The 20928-nt window shown below is 56.3% G+C and overlaps 1 protein-coding gene across 1 annotated transcript in view; it reads right to left on the bottom strand.

Moving 5' to 3' along the window:
• The window catches only part of CELSR1 (cadherin EGF LAG seven-pass G-type receptor 1), a 146807-nt gene that overhangs the window by 73749 nt on the left and 52130 nt on the right, over positions 1-20928 (bottom strand). The window contains exon 2 of the mRNA XM_060112662.1: positions 18861-19499. Coding sequence (XP_059968645.1) covers positions 18861-19499 — 639 coding nt within the window. The remainder of the gene's footprint in view (positions 1-18860; positions 19500-20928) is intronic.

Raw genomic sequence — 20928 nt, 5'->3', positions numbered from 1 at the left:
CCTGGTGGCACAGTGGTTGAGAGTCTGCCTGCCGATGCAGGGGACACAGGTTTGTGCCCCAGTCCGGGAAGATCCCACATGCCGCGGAGCGGCTGGGCCCGTGAGCCATGGCCGCTGAGCCTGCGCACCGCAATGGGAGAGGCCACAACAGTGAGAGGCCCGCGTACCACAAAAAAAAAAAAAAAAAAAAAAAAAGAATATCTCTCTCGAGAAAATTCCTAAAAGTGATGAATCAAAGGTACACACAGTTGACATTTTGACAGCCGCACTTTTTTTTGACTAACCCAATATTTCCAAACCATCCTCCCCAAAAGGATGCACGGACTCACACATCCTCGCCAACACAAGGTATGTTCAGTCTGTAAAATATTGGCATTTCTGACAAATGAATCTTCAAGGTGTTTTATTTGCAATAATTTTTGATGAGGTTCAACATCTGCCTGAATTTTTTTTTTTTTTTTTTTTTTTTGCAGTACGTGGGCCTCTCACCGTTGTGGCCTCTCCCGTTGCAGAGCACAGGCCCCAGACGTGCAGGCTCAGCGGCCATGGCTCACGGGCCCAGCCGCTCCATGGCATGTGGGATCCTCCCAGACCGGTGCACAAACCCGCGTCCCCCGCATCGGCAGGTGGACTCTCAACCACTGCGCCACCAGGGAAGCCCCATCTGCCTGAATTTTACTGGTAACGTCCATTTCCTTTCTCTGAACTGCCTGATTATTCCTATGTTCATATTTCAATGATGGTTGGTCTTGTTTTTATTGTGTTATACAAGGTCCTCATAAATTTCAGAAATTAACTATTCTCTGCCATTTCGGTGGTAACTCCCTCTTGGCTTAAGTTTAACTTTCAACTTATTTGTGTATTTGTAGTCACAAAAACTGTTATATCTGCATATGGTTATATTTATCCATTTTTCCTTTGTGATGCTAGTACTCTCGGGTTATTAAAAGGCTGGTATGAAGAGGTACGAAACTCGGAGCTCCAGAGACATCCTGCACCAGGATCCTCAGTGCACGGAGAGGCGTGCATTCAAACGGCAGCATCATCCTGGAACCCAAAGTCACTGGGATCCCCAGACATGGGCTTCCCTGGATGCCCTCTGTGCCTTTTCAGTATTAAACCACGTGAATACACTACCTACTGTCTCAGTCTGCTCGGGCTGCCGTAACAAAATACCATGGGCTGAGGGCTTAAACAACAGAAGTGTATTTCTCACAGTTCTGGAGGCTACAAGTACCAGCGAGATCAGGGTACCAGCACGGCTGGGGTCTGGTGAGGCCTCTCTTCCCAGCTGCCCGCTCACTCTGTCCTCACACGGCCCTTCCTCTGTGTGTGTGTGTGTGTGCACAGAAAGAGGTAGAGATTTCTGTTGCCTCTGCTTATGTGGACACTAATCCCATCGGATCAGGGCCCACCCTGATCATTTACCTGAATTACTTCCTGTAGGGCCCACCTCCAGATACAGTCCCATTGTGGAGTTAGGGCTGCAACCTAGGAATTTGCGGGGGGGACACAATTCAGGCCAGAGCAGGCATGTATGAGACAATTGGGAAGTTGAACAAACTGGATAGTGATACTAAAATGTATCATCACTTTAAAAACGAAAACTTAGATGCTGTGGAAGAGTGGGTACTGTGGTGTACTCCACATGTCCCTCCAGGACCGAGGTTCTGGAGTGCTGGGTGATGGTGGCTCACAGCTGAGGCTCTGCACTCAGATCCTCCTCCCGAAATCCCTCACCTGAAGTTGCACAGCCCTTGCTGGGGCAGCTCACAGCTGGCGACGGGTGAGCGGAGATGGAGGGGCCCACGGCCCCTTGGGCTAGTGCAGCCACCTGGGCACTGTATCTCCAGAGCTGAGGTGTGGGGTCCACAGAGGCTTTTGCTGCCACTGCATTGCAGCCCAACCTCTCCTCTGCGCAGCCCTGGGTGCCCCCCACCCCTGCCCACGCCTGGCTCCCGAGAAGGCAGATTTCGAGCCTCAGGGTCTGTTTCTCGGGGAGGCCAACCTCCCCAGTGTGCAGGTTTTAGAGAGCTCAGTAACTGACTGGTGTAAGAAAATCCTTCCAACCTTCCAAGGGAGCGCTTCAGAATGAGCTTCCTTTGAGGAACAGGTGAAACTGATCTGTAATTAGCATAAGAAGCATCAGAAACAAATCTGAACTTCCTCTACGTTTCCCAAGTATCTTCCTTCCCAGGTTGCAACACCCAAGAATGCACAACTTGCTAAGCAAAGGTAAAACCCAGTCTGAGTCCCTCAAAAACAGGGAGGAGAGTCGCAATCACTGACCTCTGCTGAATTACATAACCGTGCAGGGGCCACCAGGCCGGGGACCCAAGGCCAAGCCCACCCCCAGGGCCGGCCAGCGTCAGGTGGGTTCTTTTTCGTCCCCCTCCTCCCCACCAGGCAGGGCAGGGAGGGAGAGGCCAGAAGGCCCAGCCAGGCCACCCACCTGTTCTCCCCTAGCAGGGGCTGCCCCCAAGGAAGCTTGTGAGCAGAGGATTCACATGCTGCTCAGAAGGAAAAGGGCGGCGGCCCACCAGGCTGCAGACCCTCCTCTCAGCTCCACCAGCAATGGAAACCGTCTGATCTCCCCCACCACTGCCCCCCTGCCCGCTCCCGGGTTAGCAGGGTGCCCTGCCGGCCCCAGAACACTGAGCTCGGCCACCCCGCCAGGCAGGCTGTGTGCACAAATACACGCATGTGCACACATAACCTCACACACACTCGTGTACACACACCTGTGCCCTCACTCACACCCAGGCACACGCTGCTGCCACATCTTCGCACATACACCCTCACACACACTCTCGTCTTCACACGCATTCACACCCATAAATGCATTCACAGCCTCACACACCCTCAGCCACACACGTACATACCTGCACACACAGACACACACACCCACACTCACACCCTCACACACATCTCCGCTCCTGGCATCTTCTCCAGGTGGGCAGCCTGCGGCCTCCTTAAATTCTAGTCATTAATGTTAAATGCTTAGCTGAAAGTGTATTTGTTCTTCATACACTTCAAATTCTTTAATCTCTACTTTTAAAATACATGTGGCGAACGGGAGTGTTTGCCTTCCAAGTCCCAACTTGGCAGGTCAAGGGCATTCTGAAATAATAAAGCCGCCGTGAGAGGACGGGGCGGGCCGTGCTCCCCAAGCCGTGACGGCAAACAAATGGGGGCCCGGCACGGCCCCTTCCCACGGTGCTCTGCCTGTGGTGTTCCAGAATCCTGCCCATCCGGGCTCGGCCCAGGTGGTCAATGTCACCAGGATGAAAGCACAGCCCACGCCCCCAGTGGGGCCACAGCAGCTCCCAAGCTCTGCCCTTGTGTTGACTGGAAGTCTCAACTCCTCCACCTCTAAGGATCTGAGGACTCCTACAATGCCCTCTCAAGGGCCACCTGCTACCGAGGCCCAGAGAAGGCAGGCCCCGAGCGCGTGCACACACACACACACACACACACACACACACACAGAGCACCCTTCATTCAATTCCCGAAGACCTGAATTTGACTTTGCTGACAGTATTTCTGCTCATGTGTGGTTTTCAGCGGCTGCAGGGAAGCCTCGTTCCTCAGGCGGCCCCTGTGAACAGGAGGACGACAGAGCAGGACCCGTGCTACCCACAGCCATGCTGCAGCTCAGCCAGCTGCCTTAAAGCATCCGCTGTCCCGTGGAAAGGGCATGATGATGGGTGGGATTATTCTGTTCCTCTACTTAACCAATCGTGCAATTTCAAATCAGCTGCAAATAAAGCTAAGTCTCCGTGAAGTTGTTTAAGCACAAAAGATATCTTTTCATTTCCAATAGGTCGTTGTAGTATTCGTTTCCTGGGACTGCTGTAACAAGTACAACAAATCTGGTGGCTTAAAAAGAACAGAAATGTATTCTCTCATAGCTCTGGGGGCCGAAAGTCCAGAATGAAGGTGTGGGCAGGGCCGTGCTCCCTCTGCAGGCTCCAGGGAAGGATCCTTCCTGCCTCCCCCAGCTGATGGGGGCTCCCTGTGTTCCCTGGGCTGTGGCTTCCTCATCCATCTCTGCCTCTGTCATCACATGGCCGTCTTCCCTGGGTCTCAAATCTCCCCCTCCTTTCTCTTATAAGGACGCCAGTCACTGGATTCAGGGTGGACCCTAAATCCAGGATGATTTTACTATTCGAGAGCCTTACTAATTACACCCGGAAAGACCCTATGTCCAAAGGAGGTCACATTCTGAGGTTCTGGACACGAATCTGGGGGTGATACTACTCAACCACTCTAGCAGCCCTCCACGTCTGTCCTAGAGTTACAATCATAGTAAATTTTTTTTTTGTTTTTTACATCTTTATTGGAGTATAATTGCTTTACAATGGTGTGTTAGTTTCTGCTGTATAACAAAGTGAATCAGTTATACATATACATATGTTCCTATATCTCTTCCCTCTTGCGTCTCCCTCCCTCCCACCCTCCCTATCCCACCCCTCTAGGTGGTCACTGGCCTCTGCAAACACGGAGTCCCGAGGTGAAGCAGCACCTGACCCTGTGGGGCTGCATTCCCCAGCTTCCAAGAGACTCACCGGGCTCTGGTTTCTCTGCCCTCTGGGAACGCTCTTCCCGGCCTCTCCCACCAGGCCAGTAAGGGGCAGTGGGCCAGGGCCAGCTCCCCACCTCCGCAGCCGTGCCTCAGGCCCCTCCTCTGGGGCCCACACACAGCCATCCAACCCTTTCTGCCCTTGTTCTCTCCTCCGAAAACCAAGGCTTCAAACCTGTCTTCCCTCGCCAAGCCTGTTCTCCGGGTCCCCCACCTGGAGAGGGTGCTGCAGCTGCCCAGAGAGGGGGCCAGGAGCCCCGGAGGCATCCCCTCCCCTTCTCCCTTGTCCCCAACCAGTGCCATCCCCCCAGGGTCCGTGTCACTCGCCTCCACTGCCACCTGCACCCCAGTCTACACCACCCCCAATGTGCACAACCACAGACAGTGACCAGCTCTCGGGCCCCTGGACCCAGGCCAGCTGCTCATCACCTTACACACCTGCCTGTTCTCCACAGAACACCCGAGAGAGCTTTCCAGAAGGCTGGCCTGGCCACATACTGGCTTCAAAACAATCCCGCTGCTCCATGAAGACCCTTCCACCTTGGAGCCTGGCCCTCAGCCACATGCCAGCCCTGTCTATGCCACACTCACCACCTCTCATGCCGGCCACACGGTCTCCCTCTTTGAAGAGAGGTTGGGGGATTCAACAGGCTAATGGAGACGACCCCCTAGGTCCACACTCATGCATATTCACCACTGTCAATGATCACCCCCTGGTGACCCCCTTTCTCTGTGCCTGGCATCCTCTCTGCTGGCCTCTGCAGGTGGCTTCCCTGTGCCTGGATGCAGCTTCATCTCAGGCACCCTGCATACCTTCAGAAGGCTTCGCCCACCCACCTGCCCAGGGCCAGGGCGCCCAGGACAGACCCTGATGGGCCCAGAATCTCCCCTCTCCAGAGAGCGCCCACCCCAGCTCCAGGGTGACACCTGCTGTGCAACTGTTCCCCAGCCTCTGTCTCCCCAGGCTCTGGGGTAGGGGCAGGGGCAAGGTCTGTCTGGGGGTCAAGTCTAAGAACATCCAGCACACAGAGGGTGCCTGACAAACGCCCGGCACGTAGCAGGTACTCCACAAATGCTTGTGAGATGAAGTCATAAAATGCCAGGATTTCCCCCCTTCCGAGCCAATGATGAATGCCTGTACAGAATTATAAAACCTGCATAATTCACAGGTTTGATTCAAACAGTGTTGGGAATTTGTTGATCTAATGAATGAAGAATTAATTCTACAGATAAACACGCTTTTTTTTTTTTTTTTTAATAAAAGGCAGTGAGGACTCCGAGCATGCAGGTTTCAGATGAACTGGGTCCCCTGGAAAGGGTCTCGTCTCTGGCTTCCAGGACCTTCGTTCAGGCCAATCCCAGGCCCCCATGCACGCCTTAGCAGGGTGCTTTCCATGGCAGCCACTCCCGCTAAACTGCACAGTAATCCACTTCCATGCTTCTTTAACTGTACCTTCTCCTCAGGGCTGTGCGGGCAGATCCCCATGGCCAGCCCTCGGGGGAAAGCCCTGATTTGCAGAACTGTCCCATTTCCATGGGACATCACAGCCAACCTGGCATCAGAACTCAGAGTTGTGAAGAGATGTGATAGGATGGTTTTTAATTCTTAAAATCCTCTTACTTTAGGCAAATAATTAGGACCAAATTTAGTGAGCCCTATATCTCTTTTTTTAATATACAGCTCTTACACGAAACAGTATTTTAATGCAATAAATGTTCTCAGATATGCTTGCTTCACAAGATTGAACTTCACTTTTCCTCTTCTAGGAATCCTCAAAGTAAATTTGGGCTTCCAAAATTTATTCCAAGCATCCTAGTATCCTTCTTAGAGTCAGATGCTTGCTCTGAGCCATTCAAAACCTGGGGAAAGGGCTTCCCTGGTGGCGCAGTGGTTGCAAGTCTGCCTGCCGGTGCAGGGGACACGGGTTCGTTGCCTGGTCCGGGAAGATCCCACATGCCGCGGAGCGGCTGGGCCCGTGAGCCATGGCTGCTGAGCCTGCGCGTCCGGAGCCTGTGCTCCGCAACGGGAGAGGCCACAGCGGTGAGAGGCCCGCGTATCACAAAAAAAAAAAAAAAAAAAAAAAAAACCTGGGTAAAGTTCCCCCATCCTCCTCTTGTGCACCCCCAACCCATTATGACTGCCAGCCTCACCTGCCCACCAAGGATCAGGCTCGCCCGAGCAAGCTAATAGCCTTGCTCAATAATGCATGTAGCGCCGCAACGCCCAGCCGAGGAGGACCTGAGGCCTGGCCTCCTGGCCACGGCTGCAAATGCAGAACCCCGCACGGAAAACTGGGAAAGGACCCCCGCCCCATAAGAAGGCATTCGTAGCTGCAAAACACGAGCTCCCAGGAGCCGAGGTCCCTCTAGCCGCCACGACCTCACACACGTCCCCGTCACTGGATGCCTGTCCCACCCAGGCATGGGGCTGGGGATGGGAGGACAACACTGGCCACCCAGGAACCCCAGCCCGCAGTGCCAAAGCCACAGACCCTCGGGTGGGGAGCGTTAAGTGCCCTAGAGAAGCGCCAGCTTCACAGAGCTTAAACAAGGGCTCGTCTGCAGGGGGACTGTGATAACAGCTCAGGGTTACAGGGGCGGAGGAGGCCTCGCAGCCCCTGGTGCGGGAACTCTCATACGCCCCCATCTTACAGGCCGGAAACTGACGCCTGGCACAGGGTATAAGAATACCATTTTTTGTTTTTAACCAAAAAAGATATTCCTTAACGATAAGGGAAATGGAGGAAAAACATAGTGCCTGAGTGGGGGAGCCTCTGAGCTGGGCTGTGCAGGAGCGTCCATGGTGGTGGAGACGGCTCGGCCCCAGAAAGGGCCGCAGCAGAAGCACAGGGACATCGGGGGCTGGGCCGGATGCTGGGTGACGGGTGCTCACCTGGTCAGGTCTGCGAAGAAGTGGGGGACAGCCAAACACCCCTCGCTGTAGAGAGACCTGTGGGGAGCAGGGCCTGGCAGGGGGAAGGTAAAAGGCACAGGAGTGTGTGCGTGTGTGTGTGTTATGTGATGTATGTCTGTGTGGCGTGTATATGTGATGTGTGTGTGTGATGTGTGTGGTATGTGATGTGTCTGTGTATGGCGTGTATATGTGGCGTGGGGTGTGTGTGCACATGTGTGTGACAGTCACGGCAGGTCTGGGGGAGGACGGGCAGGGCGGGAAGCAGGAGATGATGATGTGAACCTGGTTCCTGCCAAGAGGCGCTTCAGAAGATGCCGGGGCTGCTCGGGGATGAGGACGAGGGAGGCGAGGGCCTGGGGGCCAGCGGAGGGGAGCGCAGCCAGGCCGAAGCCCTCGGCCCTGGAGGGGGGCCAGGGCTGGGCCCCAGGAAGGGAAGGGAGTGTAGAGGTTTTTATGGCTTCAGTTTTTTGATAAATAAAGAGACAATTGCCTTCTGGTCCTAAGCGATAGCTCAGGGCTTTGAACTAGAAAAACTAGACTCTCTGGAGGCAGTGATGCACCCGCACAGCTTGTGTTGGAAGCTTCAGGAGCACGGAGACAAGGACAGCGTGTCTGAAAAGGTTAAACACTGAAAAAATCGGTCCATCCACCCACCCACGGCCTAGGCACACCCTCCCACCTAACCCCCCACCCACTACCACAGAGGTGTCTCAAGCAGGCTCCCGACCACTGACTCAGTTTCCCCGGCTGGAAACCCTCCCTGAAGGCAGGATTTCTGTTTCTGGCCCCGGGGCTAGCCCAGCTCCTAGGAGGCCGGGGTCAAGGTGAGATCGGCTAATTCTGTGAAGCTCTTGAGCTAAGCACCTGGCACGTGGGGCTGTCACATGACCCCCTGCTCTGAACTGGCTTCTTGAGCCTGGAGGCCCCATCTGTCCACTCCAAGCCCCGCACTGGCCCGCTCCCCGCCCCCAGCTCCCTTCAAGCCTCTCGCCCTCTGCCTCTGAGTTTCAAGGTTGTTGGACTGACTCACCTTCTGGCCCGGCCATGGAGCCCCCTCCCCTATAGGGCAAGGCTGCCAGGAAGGGCCCCTCAGAGGCCAGACACCTGCCCACACCATGGGGAGGGGAGGCCGGAAGCCCAGACCATGGCAGGCCTGCCCCAGGCTAGGGCTTCGGGGTGACTTCACTACTGTCTTTGAAGCAAATTCCCAGAACCCCGACACACCCATTTCTTTTAAATATAAATTAAAAATGCATTCCAGCACCAAAAAAAATGATTCCAGCTTCTCCACCGCTCCTGGCTGTAAGTCAAGAGTTGCCTACACACCTGAGAGGTTGAAACCCGGCGAACCTGAAAAATCACAGTGCTTTCCAAACTCCTGGTGCAGGTACACGGCCCGGCCCGGCCCGGCCCAGCCCAGCCCAGCCCAGCCCGCAGCCATACTTGGGGACCCACTCCTGTCAGAAAGGGGGTGCTCGCCCTACCCCCCTCTCCTCACGTCCATTGGGGGGTGGGGGGAACAGAAAATAACCAACCCTGAAGTCAGCTAAACAGTGGCTCCTAAAAGATACGTCCAGGGCTTCCCTGGTGGCGCAGTGGTTTAGAGTCCGCCTGCCAATGCAGGGGACACGGGTTCGTGCCCCGGTCTGGGAAGATCCCACATGCCGCGGAGCGGCTGGGCCTGTGAGCCATGGCCGCTGAGCCTGCATGTCCGGAGCCTGTGCTCCACAATGGGAGAGGCCACAGCAGTGAGAGGCCCGCGTACCGCAAAAACAAAAAACAAACAAAGTCCACATCCTAATTCCCGGAACCTGTGACTATCACCCCATGTGGCAAAAGACATGATTAAATTAAGGATCTTGAACTGAGACCCTCCTTGTTCCCCGGGTGGGCCCTCTGCAATCACGCGAATCCTTACGAAAGAGGAACAGCTGCAGTTTACAGCCCATGTGAGGATAGAAGCACAAGCCCAGGGAGCCTGAGGCCACCACGGCTGGAAGAGACAAAAGGACCCGCCCCTGGTGTCCCCAGAGCCTTCAGAGGGAGCGGGGCCCTGCCCACACCTTGACTTCAGAATTCTGGCCTCTGGAACAGTGAGAGAACAAATTTCTGCTGTGTTAAGCCACCCAGCCTATAGGCTTTTATTCCGGCAACCACAGGAAACCACTACAAATCCTAAACACACCACGGAAACCCGACAGACAGCAGAAATCTCTTCCTGGGGACAGTCCCCCAAGAAAGCAGTGCCCCTAACACCTTTCAGCGACTCTGTAAGCCTCAGTGGAGCTGGAGCCGTGGAGGAGAAAGCCCCCTCTGTCCCCCAGGTCTTTGTGGTGCCCGGTGGGCAGCAGCTAAGGACCCAGGAGGCACCGAATGAACACACACAGGTGGACCCCAAAATCTTGGCTGCCAAAGCCAGTGGGGGAGGCCCCCCAGGGGGCCGGACACTGGCATGTGGGGTGCCTGGGGCAAAGGTGACCAGGGGAGAGTTCACTGAGCTGACCCCCAGGACCTGAGCACCCAGAACCCCATCTTGGCTCCTGAACCCCCTGAAAGCAAAGGCAGGGTCCTTCCCAGCCAAGGATGTGGGCTTGGAAGGATACAGCTAGTGGCAGCTCAGGAGACATCTGGGGTCCCAGAAGGGTGGAGGGTCCCGCCCTGGGGCAGCCTGGGCCCCAGCCAACATCCCCCGCGGGCCTGGTGGGAGGGAGATTCACGTTGGCCTGGGGCCCGACGGGGAGTCTGTCCAGGGCCCTCCTTGTGCCTTTGTGGGCCTCTGCAGGCCTCTCTCCAGAGACCATGGGATGGGGGACGGTACACAGCCTGGAAACTGCCTCATCCAGGGAGGCCCCGGCTTTGGGAGAGGTCACCCGGAAACCCCTGGGCCAGGGCATCTGTCCTGCAACGTCCCAAGAACCAGCTCCAGGATAGCATCTCAGACACAGGACTATGATTTAGTTGAAATGACATGGGGCCCTCTGAAGGTCAGGGCATGGGAGGGCCTGGGGAGGTCTCCTGGAGAGGGTGGGCTTGCGTGGGTGGGGTGGGAGACGCCCTGCACCCCAGGGAAGATGGAAGCCTGGAGGCTGGGCTGAGGGTCCCTGCTGACCATGGGAAGAACCTGTCGGTGCAAAGTAAACTCGCAGCTGTGGGCAGCGAGGCCAGAAAGGGGCGTCCCCAGCACTTTATCAGTTAGTAGGGAAACCGTGCCAACGCTGAAATGGCGACGTGTCCAAACTCAGCCGGAATGCTAACTAAAACCTTAATCATCCATGCAAAACAGCAGCTAAGCCCCCGATGGTTCAAATTCCCCTTCCTACATGGTGCCGGGAGGAGGGATGGTTCCCGGGACAGATGAACACCCAGAGAGAAGAACGCGCACTCTACTCGCCGCTTGGACTCAGGACAGCCGCGTTGCCCTGGCTAACACACACTCCCTCCTCCAGCTGCGCCCGGCGACCCCAGCAGAGAAGTCTCACCCCGTTACCCCAGCCCTGCAGGCACTGGGAGCACGACAAGACACATCTGTCTGTCCACATCAGGGAAAGGGCTCAGGAGGGGGTGGTGGGCAACAGCGTGAGCGGAGACCACTCTCCCTGGGGAAGTCGGGGGTGGCCACTCACAGGTCAAGGGCTCAAACTGGACTCCCAGTAACTCCCGGAGGCCCTTGGTCCACGTGGTGCCTCCAGAGAAAGAGCGGGGATGGACCCCAGTGCCGATGGCAAAGGCCTCACTTACTCATCCCTCCACAGATACAGACTGAGCGTCAAGGGAGTGCTGGGCGCTGGTGGGAGAATACGGAGCCCCGAAGACATCCACCTCCTACTCCCTGGAGCCTGAGGCCATGGGACCTCACACCACAGAAGGGACTTGGCAGGCATGGGTCAGGTAGGGATCTTGAGACTTGAGACAGGGAAGTTACCCTGGACTCCTGGGGGCCCGGGGTAATGACCAGGGTCCTCGTGGGGGACGAGGGTCAGCAGTGAAGCTGTGATGACAGAGGCAGAGGCTGGCGTGAGGTGAGGAAGGGCCGCCAGCCAAGGGATGCAGGCAGCCTCTAGAAGCTGGAAAAGGAGAGATTCTCCCCCGGCGCCTCCAGAAGGAACTCTGCGGGAATAAATCTGTGCTGCTTACGCCACTCGTCTGTGGGACTTTGTCACAGCAGCTGCAGGACACGAGCTGAGCGGGGAGAAGGCAAGCCCAGTCCTTGCTCCCGTGGAGCCTGCCTTCCGGCTCCTTCTGCAGAAGCAGCCACTCTCCACACGCGCACACACCGGATACTCACGGCCTGCGTCGGGGAGACCCCCGGCAGGAACTGGCCAAGGAGCCTCGTCTCCCCTCGGACAGTGGGTACGACGACCCAGGAAGGTGCTAACCGCACGTGGCACGTCCTCAGGCCACTCTGCTCACCGTGGTCACAGACATTTCAGCGTATACCTGTGTTCCTCACCAACCCACGCCCTGCGCCCAGCTCATCTGACCCACCTAGAAGCTGGCTGGGTGGACATGAGGAACGCTTGCTTTTAGATCTCTAAAAAGAAAACGAAACACAGAAGCCTGTCAGAGCGTCCTCTGTCCCAGCAGACGCTCGACAAGCAGGTCGACAAGAAGTGGCCATCACCACCAACCCCCAGAAGCCCTGAGGCCAGTGGAACTGTGTTCCCAGCAGCCACATCACGTTCAAGTCCTAACCCCTGGTGCTTGTGAATTAATCTCACTTGGAAATGGGTTCTTGCAGATGTGATCAAGTTAAAATGAGATTATATTGGACTAGCAGGGGCCCTAGTCCAATGACTGGTATCCTTTTAAAATGAGGGAAATTTGGACACAGAGACAGAACACACCAGGGGCGGGGGGTGCCATATGAGGACAGAAGCAGAGACTGAAGAGATGCAGCTACAAGCCAAGGACCACCCAGGACCACCAGAAGCTAAGAAGAGGCAGGAAGGACTCTCCCCTAGGGCCTCTGCAGGCAAGTCCCCGCCGACACCTTCATTTTGGACTTCAGGCCTCCAGAGCTGTGAGAGAATAAATTTATGTTATTTTTTATTTTAATAAATTTATTTTATTTTTGGCTGCGTTGGGTCTTCGCTGCTGCGCGCGGGCTTTCTCTAGTTGTGGAGAGCGGGGGCTACTCTTCATTGCAGCGCATGGGCTTCTCATTGCAGTGGCCTCTCTTGTTGCGGAGCACGGGCTCTAGGCGCGCGGGCTTCAATAGTTGTGGCACACAGGCTCAGTAGTTGTGGCTTGTGGGCTCTAGAGCGCAGGCTCAGTAGTTGTGGCGCAGGGGCTTAGTTGCTCCGCAGCATGTGGGATCTTCCCGGACCAGGGCTTGAACCCGTGTCCCCTGCATCAGCAGGCGGATTCTTAACCACCGTGTCACCAGGGAAGTCCAATTTCTGTTATTTTAAGCCACGCTGTGTGTGGTCCTTTGTGACAGTAGCCCCAAGAAGCTAACAGAAGCCCTGTTAGCCCCGTCCCTGTCCCCAGTGGGTGTTTGGCTGTGCACGGACACCCTGGCCAGACGAGGAGGATGATTATTCTGTTTGTCAAAACCCCAGCTTTGGGGGAAAGAATTCCATGGAAGAGGAAAGGAGATCCCTGGCTAAATTTATCCCCACCGCAATCTCTCTGTATATGATTTTAATGGAAAACAAAGTCTTCCTGAAGTGCAATAATGCCCTAGCTTTACAATAATGTACTAGAGAAATGCTGGATATCCCAACCTGGAACCGGTAGGAAGAGCCCAACGTCAAAGACCGGAGAGGTGCTAAAGAGAGAGAAACTTGGAGTAATCCTGAGTATCTGAAAAGTACATTTTCCTAAGAAAGGATTCTGTTTCTGCTTTATTTGAGATTTTAATTATAGGCCAGGTAACGATTTTCATTTTGAATGATAATTAACTCTCCGGTTTAAGGACTAAATTCAACTTGACGACGAACTCTTCCAAGTGGAGCTTTAATCCAGTAAATTGCAGTAAGTGCAGCAAACTTATTTCTCGTGTTATGTGAATGTCACCCCACAGGAGGACAGCACGGCTCAGATGCACGAAGCATTTTTAACCTAATATGGGGGTGCAGGGTCAGTGTACCCCAGGAGGATGGAGATACTATTACTCTAATGAGAGAATTCAAGATAAAATTCAGAGCTGGAGTAAGAATCAGAGAAGTGCCAGAATTGATTTAAATTTTTCCCCATGAACAGAAAAGATGATTCGACTTTTACATTAAAAGTTTCTCTTGGCCTTGAACCTACACAAAATATCCAAGCCCTGGGGACAGTCAGGGCCCCCAGCCCTGCTGAGGTCACCCCGGGGGACAGTCAGGGTCCCAGAAGCCCCCCTCACAGGACAACTGGGACATCCCATCCTGGGGCTGTTAGCACAAAGCTCAAACCCAGCATCACTGAGACTCTCCTAAGTGGCCCCTGACCCTCTGATCACCAAAACAGGCTAAATCCAGCTGGGGCACACTCTTGATGACACAGGGTCCAGCAGCCTAGATGTCCGAAGCCCAGGGACAGCCGTGTGTTTCATGCACAGGGGCAGGACTGTTGGCTGGTATTTACCGAAACACCCTCTGAACCCTGGGGTCTAAACACAGAGGCTCAGGAATAAACGGGACCCTCCCCTCTGTCCCCCCCCACCCCCGACACGCAGATGACCGAGAGGTCCTTGAAAGCCCTCCTTCCCCCGTGACATCAAAGCTGCTGCCTTCTCAGGAATGCACCCCTGGGCCGGCATGGCTGTGACATAAATCACTGCCCGCTGCTCTCAACCTGGGAGGATGTGTGTGGGGAAGGGATTCCAAGGCAGCCGTGGGCCGGGGCCGCGTGGGCACATGGCTGGGCAGTGACCCGAGTGGAGCTTGGTGGGCACACCACCAGCAGGACAGGAAGGGACACAGCGGACGGAAGGGGGAGCCCCGTCCCCTCCAGCTCAGCCACGGGAGCGGCAGAGGCTCTGCTCTGAGCACAGCACAGAATCCCAGAACTCCAGGACGTCTTCTGAGGCCTGCGAGGAGGAATGGCCCAGTTAACCCCTGACCCCGTCATCCCGCATGGGTATTTATCACATGCCTACTGTATGCCCGGCACTGTGCTGATGGACAAAGATGCTGGACGCAGCGGGGAGGGAGCAGACGGCACCAAGCAGATCTGGACTCCAGCCGCCGACCTCTGCCATGGCGAGGGGCGGGCAGAGGAACGGGGACATGGAGGTGACATTCGGGAAGACAAGGGAAAGCGCACTCGAGGGGCAGAGTCCCGGGGAGAGGAGCCGGGCATGTTTCTGGAAGGCGAGCAAGGGGCAGTGGGGTGGGGCGGGGCCGGCCCGAGGCTCTGGAAGGAAATCCCCGGGGCCCCCCAACCGGCTCTGCCTGAAATGGGTGACAACTGTCCCTACCCTCATGGGGCTGTGACAGGCACGGGGAAAGGGCCTGGAGCAGAGCCTGGGTGGACACGTGCTGTTTAATTAGGGAGACGACGCATCAAGAGGCCACAGGACCCGGACGCAGAATCACATCCTGAGGCTTTGCCCCGGATGGGTTTAGTCCAGGGTCCTTCTGGGCGGGAAGAGTCTCCTTCCACCCCCTCGGGTAACAGGGTGACGGCGAGTGAAGCCCTCTCCCTGGGGCCACTGCTCAGCGATGGTTCTCCTTTTCACCCGTCACACTTCATTCGGTACCCTGCACGCAGAAGGCGCTTTTTATTTTATTTATTTATTTATTTATTTATTTATTTTTTCTTGCGGCATGTGGTATCTTCCCGGACTGGGGCACGAACCCGTGTCCCCTGCATCGGCAGGCGGACTCTCAACCACTGCGCCACCAGGGAAGCCCCAGAAGGCGCTTTTTAATAGATGCTATGGAGTCAAGGAAGCAAGAGAAAGGACCCAGTAAACAGGCAAACCAGGCCATTCTGCCCTCGAGGAATCCACGGGGGGCGGACAAGCCTGAGCTCAGAAGCCAGAGCACCACGTTTGAATCCTGACTCACCCCCGCCCAGGTCTACAGCAGGGCTCCTCCCTCCACCACAGACACGAGGGCCATTCTCCGTGGGGGGGTGGCCTGTACCCTTGGGGGATGCAAGGCAGCACCCCTGGCCTCCAGCCACGAGCACCCCACCCCCAGCTGAGACAACCCAAAACATCTTTGGATACTGTCATGTGTCCCCCGGGGGCAGAATCACCCCCGCTGAGAACCTCTGGGCTAGAAACTTTAAGGTCCCGTACCACAGTCTCTCCATTTATAAAATGGGGACGTACAGCTGCCAGGAGGATTGGGGTAACAGTGTAGAATCATCTGGAACAGTACAGCACGTTAAGTGCCCAATAAGTACTATTTGCAGGTCGCTGCTGTCCTGAGGCTCCTGGAAATAAGTGGATCACACCCAAAATGAGAGTGGAGCAACCAACGCATGAACAAGGCACCGAGGAAGTTTCCAAGATCGATGGTCACTGTCCAAGGAAGTTGGGAGAACTTCCAGAACCTTCCAACAGCAGGGACAGCGCTGGGCTGGGCAAGGACAGGGGGACGGCAGGTGCAGGGGTGGGGAGATGGGAGGAACGGGCTACGTCCTTGGGGAGCTTAACCAAAAGCAAAGCCAAAACCAAAGCTACCCTGTTCACAGGCCGGGAGACAGAGGGGCCGGAACCAAGGAACCCGGCACACATGCTTGTCACACATGACAGTCGCTGAGCTGCGCCTCGATGCCTCCAGTCCTTCTGTCCCCGTTCCCTTCAGGGTGGGGTCCCCTGCAGACCCCCACCAGGCCCCCATGCAGAGCCGTGAGAAGGGGAGATGCTTTCTCCCTACAAGGACGGGAAGTCCTCTTCCCTGGGGCCTCGGAGCTTCCCTGAGGCCAAAGTGGACTGAAGAAACACAGGGGAGCTGTCGGGGTATTTTTCCAGCATCAAATTCATGAGCTTTTCCTGAAATTAACTGATACCTTCCTTCACCCAGCTCGTCTCCCGTCTGGCAACACAGGAAGCCAGGGTCCTCCGGAGGCCTTGGGCCCCTTCCAGCTTCCCGCCCGCCAGGCCTGAGCTCGGCTTACCAGGGAGCAAGTAATAAAACCCTGGCGACGACAGCACGGCTTTCACCGCGAATAAATGGGCTCAATTACCTGAACCAAGAGAGCAGGGCTTCAAAGGAAGAAAGGAAGAAAGAGAGGAAGGGGGACCGAGTAAAAATAATCAGTCTGAATCAATCTTATCTCAGAGGGAAATACATATGATAATTTAGTACCAAAGACATTCAAATTAGTCCCCTGCCAATCAAGACATTTCAGTGGTGATGACACAGTGGGTCATTCCCAGGCATAATTTCTCTAGAAATGACTCTGGCGATGAAAACAAAATTTGAGAACTCTGGAAGTCCTTTCCACCCAATGGGTTGAGGCCTCTTTGGAGGGGATCCAGGGTCCACGGGTCCCTAGCGGCCTCTACTTATCCTGCCCAGACATGGCCCCAAGCTCACATCCGGGACTTCTGGAAGCCAGGACTGCTGCTGCAGCCACGAGACAAGCTGGTGTCCTCGACCGAGGTAGACCCCACCCTTCAGACCCATCTTCAAGATGAAATCACCAGATTCTGGGGGTGTTTAGGGGTGTCCCCCACCAGGTCCCCACCACTACATGTCTCCACCAGGGAGAGGGCCGGTCACCTTGGGTGGCCCACCTGCTTGGGCAGGGGTAGGTCTGCTGCGTGCACTGGCCGGGCATACAGCAGGCACTCAACTAATGCTCCTGGGGCGAGTGAATGACTGCTCGCTGGCTGACTCCCTGGAGGGCACCAGGCTCTTTCCCGGGGCCCGGGGCTACGGCTTCCCCACTTGGAGCAGGAGTCACCTGCAGAAGCACTCCCCATCCAGGCCACGTGGCAGGGAGGGGGCCAGGGACACCAGCCCCGGGGGGGATGCTGCTCCACTGTGAGGGAGGCCGACCGTGCTGCGGCTGGCACATCTGGTCAGGCACTTCAGGAGAGGCCGAGATGCCACCTCAACGCCGTGGAGAGGGAAGGGGAGGAGGGGGAGGACCCCCCCCACGTGGCACGGCTCCTCGGCACCACCAGAGCCCCCTGATAACTCAGGCGTGGGCTTGGGGGCTGGAGTCTCCTTGGCCTTCCTTCCCCGCTCACCACCAAGTTCCAGTGTAGCCAGGAATTTAGGGTGAACACTTGAGAGACTGCGGGGAAGAGATCTCCAGAGCCGGACAGGACGGATGGACAGGCAGACAGACACAGACGGGCGAGGGGAGGGGAGACACAGGCAGGCGATCAAGCCTTCCTCGCCGCAGCGGTGCCAGCGGGTTATAACCAGGCTGGTGCTCAGACGCGGCAAGCCGGGGCGCACACCCATTTCCCCAGGCTGCCCAACGCCCCCTCTTCTGGCTGGGGCTCCTCCTCTTCAGATGCAAAGCACCATACGGCCGCCTTCCTCTCTCTGTGCTCCCAGCCCAGGCTTACTCCCTTCCTGCCCGATGAGTATCTGTTAAGACTGTAAGCCCCGTCCTAAGCTCCATCAGTTGTGCTGCGTCCCGCACGCACAGAAACCATTTCTCCAGTGTTTACACTAAACACGTCAGCAGAGGACACAGTCTGCGGAAGACTCTCAAAACCACCTCCGGGACGGATCAGGTCCCACCCAACCTCAGGGAACTTTCTTCCAAAAAGACAGACGGTCACCATCTGTCACAGTACACTTGTTTGTCAAGTGGGCCATCCTTCTATGTAACAGGCCATCGAAGACCAAAGCAAGAGCATATGTTTCTGTACTGCTCTCGGCGGGTTTTTTATTTTTAAAAACAACCGTTGGCTGCCTTTAGAGCAATTCATCTTTGTGACAAATCAGGACATCTCGAGCTAAGTGTATCTTCAAGGCAGAGAAGATGAGAAATTTCTACAGTGACAATGAGGCAAGAAAAAACCCACCGTCTTTCCAGACCCAAACGATCAGTGGCTCACAATTGCTATCCCAGTTATTACACTGTTTTCCAGTAACCAGTTAAACTCGAAGTCCGTAATGAACTGCTTTAAATTTGAAGCCACTTATAAAAAGCACATGTCCTTACCTACATGCAGATTTTTTAGGTGGCTCTGGCACTATCATCCTCCTCCTACTGTCCTTATAAAGAGGGTGGCTTAAGTGGCACGAGATCAGTAGAGACCTTGGGGCTGTACTCAGCAAGCAGAGTCCACGCCCAGGCCCGTGGTCCATCCTTTGACCCTGTCCCCGAAGAGGGAAGTGGACAGAGGAAACCACCTGACACCCTCCGACCTGTGGACCGGGGGCCTCGTGTGAAGCAGAGGTGACCCGGGGCCGCCCCACCGTCTGTGCCACCCCAGGACCCGCGAAGGGTGACACGTACCTGTGAAGTCCTCCTGACACTCGCAGGTGTAGCCACCCTCCCGGCTGCGACACCGGCCGTGGGCACCGCAGGGGCTGGAGTAGCACAGGTCAATCTCGGTCTCGCAATAGTCGCCGGTGAAGCCGGGCGGGCAGCGGCAGCGCAGCCCGTTGACGGGATGGATGGGCCGGAAGAGCACGGTCGGGGAGCTGATGAAGGGGGCCGAGCTGTCGAACTTGAGCACCGACACGCACTTCATGTAGTTCTCGCACGGCTCCCGCAGACAGATGTTGTCGTCGAAGGGCAGGACACGCTGGGTGGACACGGCCGTCAGCAGCGTCCGGTTCAGGTAGATCTGCTCCTGTAGGTCCTCCGAGGGGAAAAACTTGTCCCGGACGCCTCCGGGGAGCAGGGCCGAGAAGGTCACATTCAGGATGTTGGAGCTGACGTCCGTGTCGTTCTGGATGTTGAAGACGAAGATGGCGTCCTTGGTGGTGGACAGCACCGTGGCCACCCCTTCCACGAAGCGGGACAGCAGTGGGGACAGGAACTTCTCCTGCGACATGTTCTCCAGGCGGACGGTGATGCTGTTGGTCAGCATGTCATCCGTGATGACGGTGACCCGCAGGGTACAGAGCGCCGCCACGCTGTGGATGCCATCTGCGAGACACAAGGGGGCGTCACTCGGGGGCCTGCCTGCCCGGTCCCCACCCCCGCCCGACCGGGAACAACACCCCCGAGCCCCATGCCCTGCCCCACCCCACCCGTGACCACCACCTTCACCCCACGTCCCAGACCCCCTTCCCCTCCTTCCACACTCGGCTCCCATCATGCCCATCAAGCTCAGAAGCCCCCAGTGGAACTCCCCAACTGCTCATCAGGGCATCTCAACAACCACCACGATCCAGCCCCCCAGCCTCACACGCTTTGCTCCAGACACGTGGGGACACAGAGCCCCTGTTTTGCCTCCTCTGCACCTGTTCCAGCCACTAGGTGACCCTGCCCATCCCCCAGCCCAGTTCAGACCCCACAGTGTCCAGCACGGTCCAGCCCAGGTACGGCCTTGTCTTGTGCAATGCTGGCGGCTTCTCTGCTCTTAGCTGTGACCTACTTATCTCCAGGCACCCAGCACACAGGACAGGACAGCACGTGCTGTTTCAGAAAGACGCACAAGAGGATGTTGCATCTCAGCCAACACAGGTGAACCGCTCATGAAACGAGCCACTCAGGACTTGGGAACTGGAAAGGGTGGAGTATCTGGGTTATCAGGCTGAGCACACCATAGGTTCCGAGCCCAGAACCAGAGGAGCTGTCCAGGGGCCGCCACAGGGGCTCTGCTCACGATGGCCACAGGGCAGCAGCATCACCTCCAGGGCAGCCCTGATAGATGCAGCCATGCTGCCCAGAGGGCCTTCACCTGCCTCCCGGTGCCCGCCCCCCAAATGTGCTCTGGGACCCGAGAAAAACCTGGCAAAGTTCACATCCTTCTGGCTCAGCTCAGATCCGTGTCCCTGTAGCCCTGATGGATCCCCCCATGCGTACACCCACCCCAGTTTCCATGAGGCATCTGGGCAAGCCTGTGAGCCCCCAGCGGGTCCCACCCCTCTCGAAGCTGAAGCCTGGCGGTGCCCACTCGAAAGGCAGGCTTATTTCCGGCTTACTTCCGGGAAGCTGCAGGGAAGTCTTAGGACCACTGAGAGGATGCATTCAGGTGACAAAACTTGGAGGCCATCTTGTCACTCTGGACCCAGCACAGTCCCCACCAGGGCACACCCTTGCAGGGAGCCCTTAGAACGACGGGGAGCAGAGAACAGAAGCTTCTGCGCCTGGGCCTGTTTGCCCCAGACTCAGGAGCCATAAGCCACTTCTGGCAGGGGACATCGTGTGCCACAAAACTTGTCCAGACAACGGAGAAGCATAACTGCTCCACAAGTCACAACACATTCCGGGCAAACCTGAGATTCCGAGGGATTCTGAGAGAACCAGCATCACCCCATTTGACAGGTGACAAAAACTGAGACCCTGGGAAGTCACGTTTCACGCCCACGAACACATGCTTGGTGGAGGGGGGCCCTGGCTTCCCCCCAGT

This window comes from Mesoplodon densirostris, chromosome 11 (assembly GCF_025265405.1).
Source record: "Mesoplodon densirostris isolate mMesDen1 chromosome 11, mMesDen1 primary haplotype, whole genome shotgun sequence".
NCBI lineage: Eukaryota > Metazoa > Chordata > Mammalia > Artiodactyla > Ziphiidae > Mesoplodon > Mesoplodon densirostris.
Note: the sequence above shows the minus strand (reverse complement) of the source record. Positions and strands in the feature narration are given on the sequence as shown.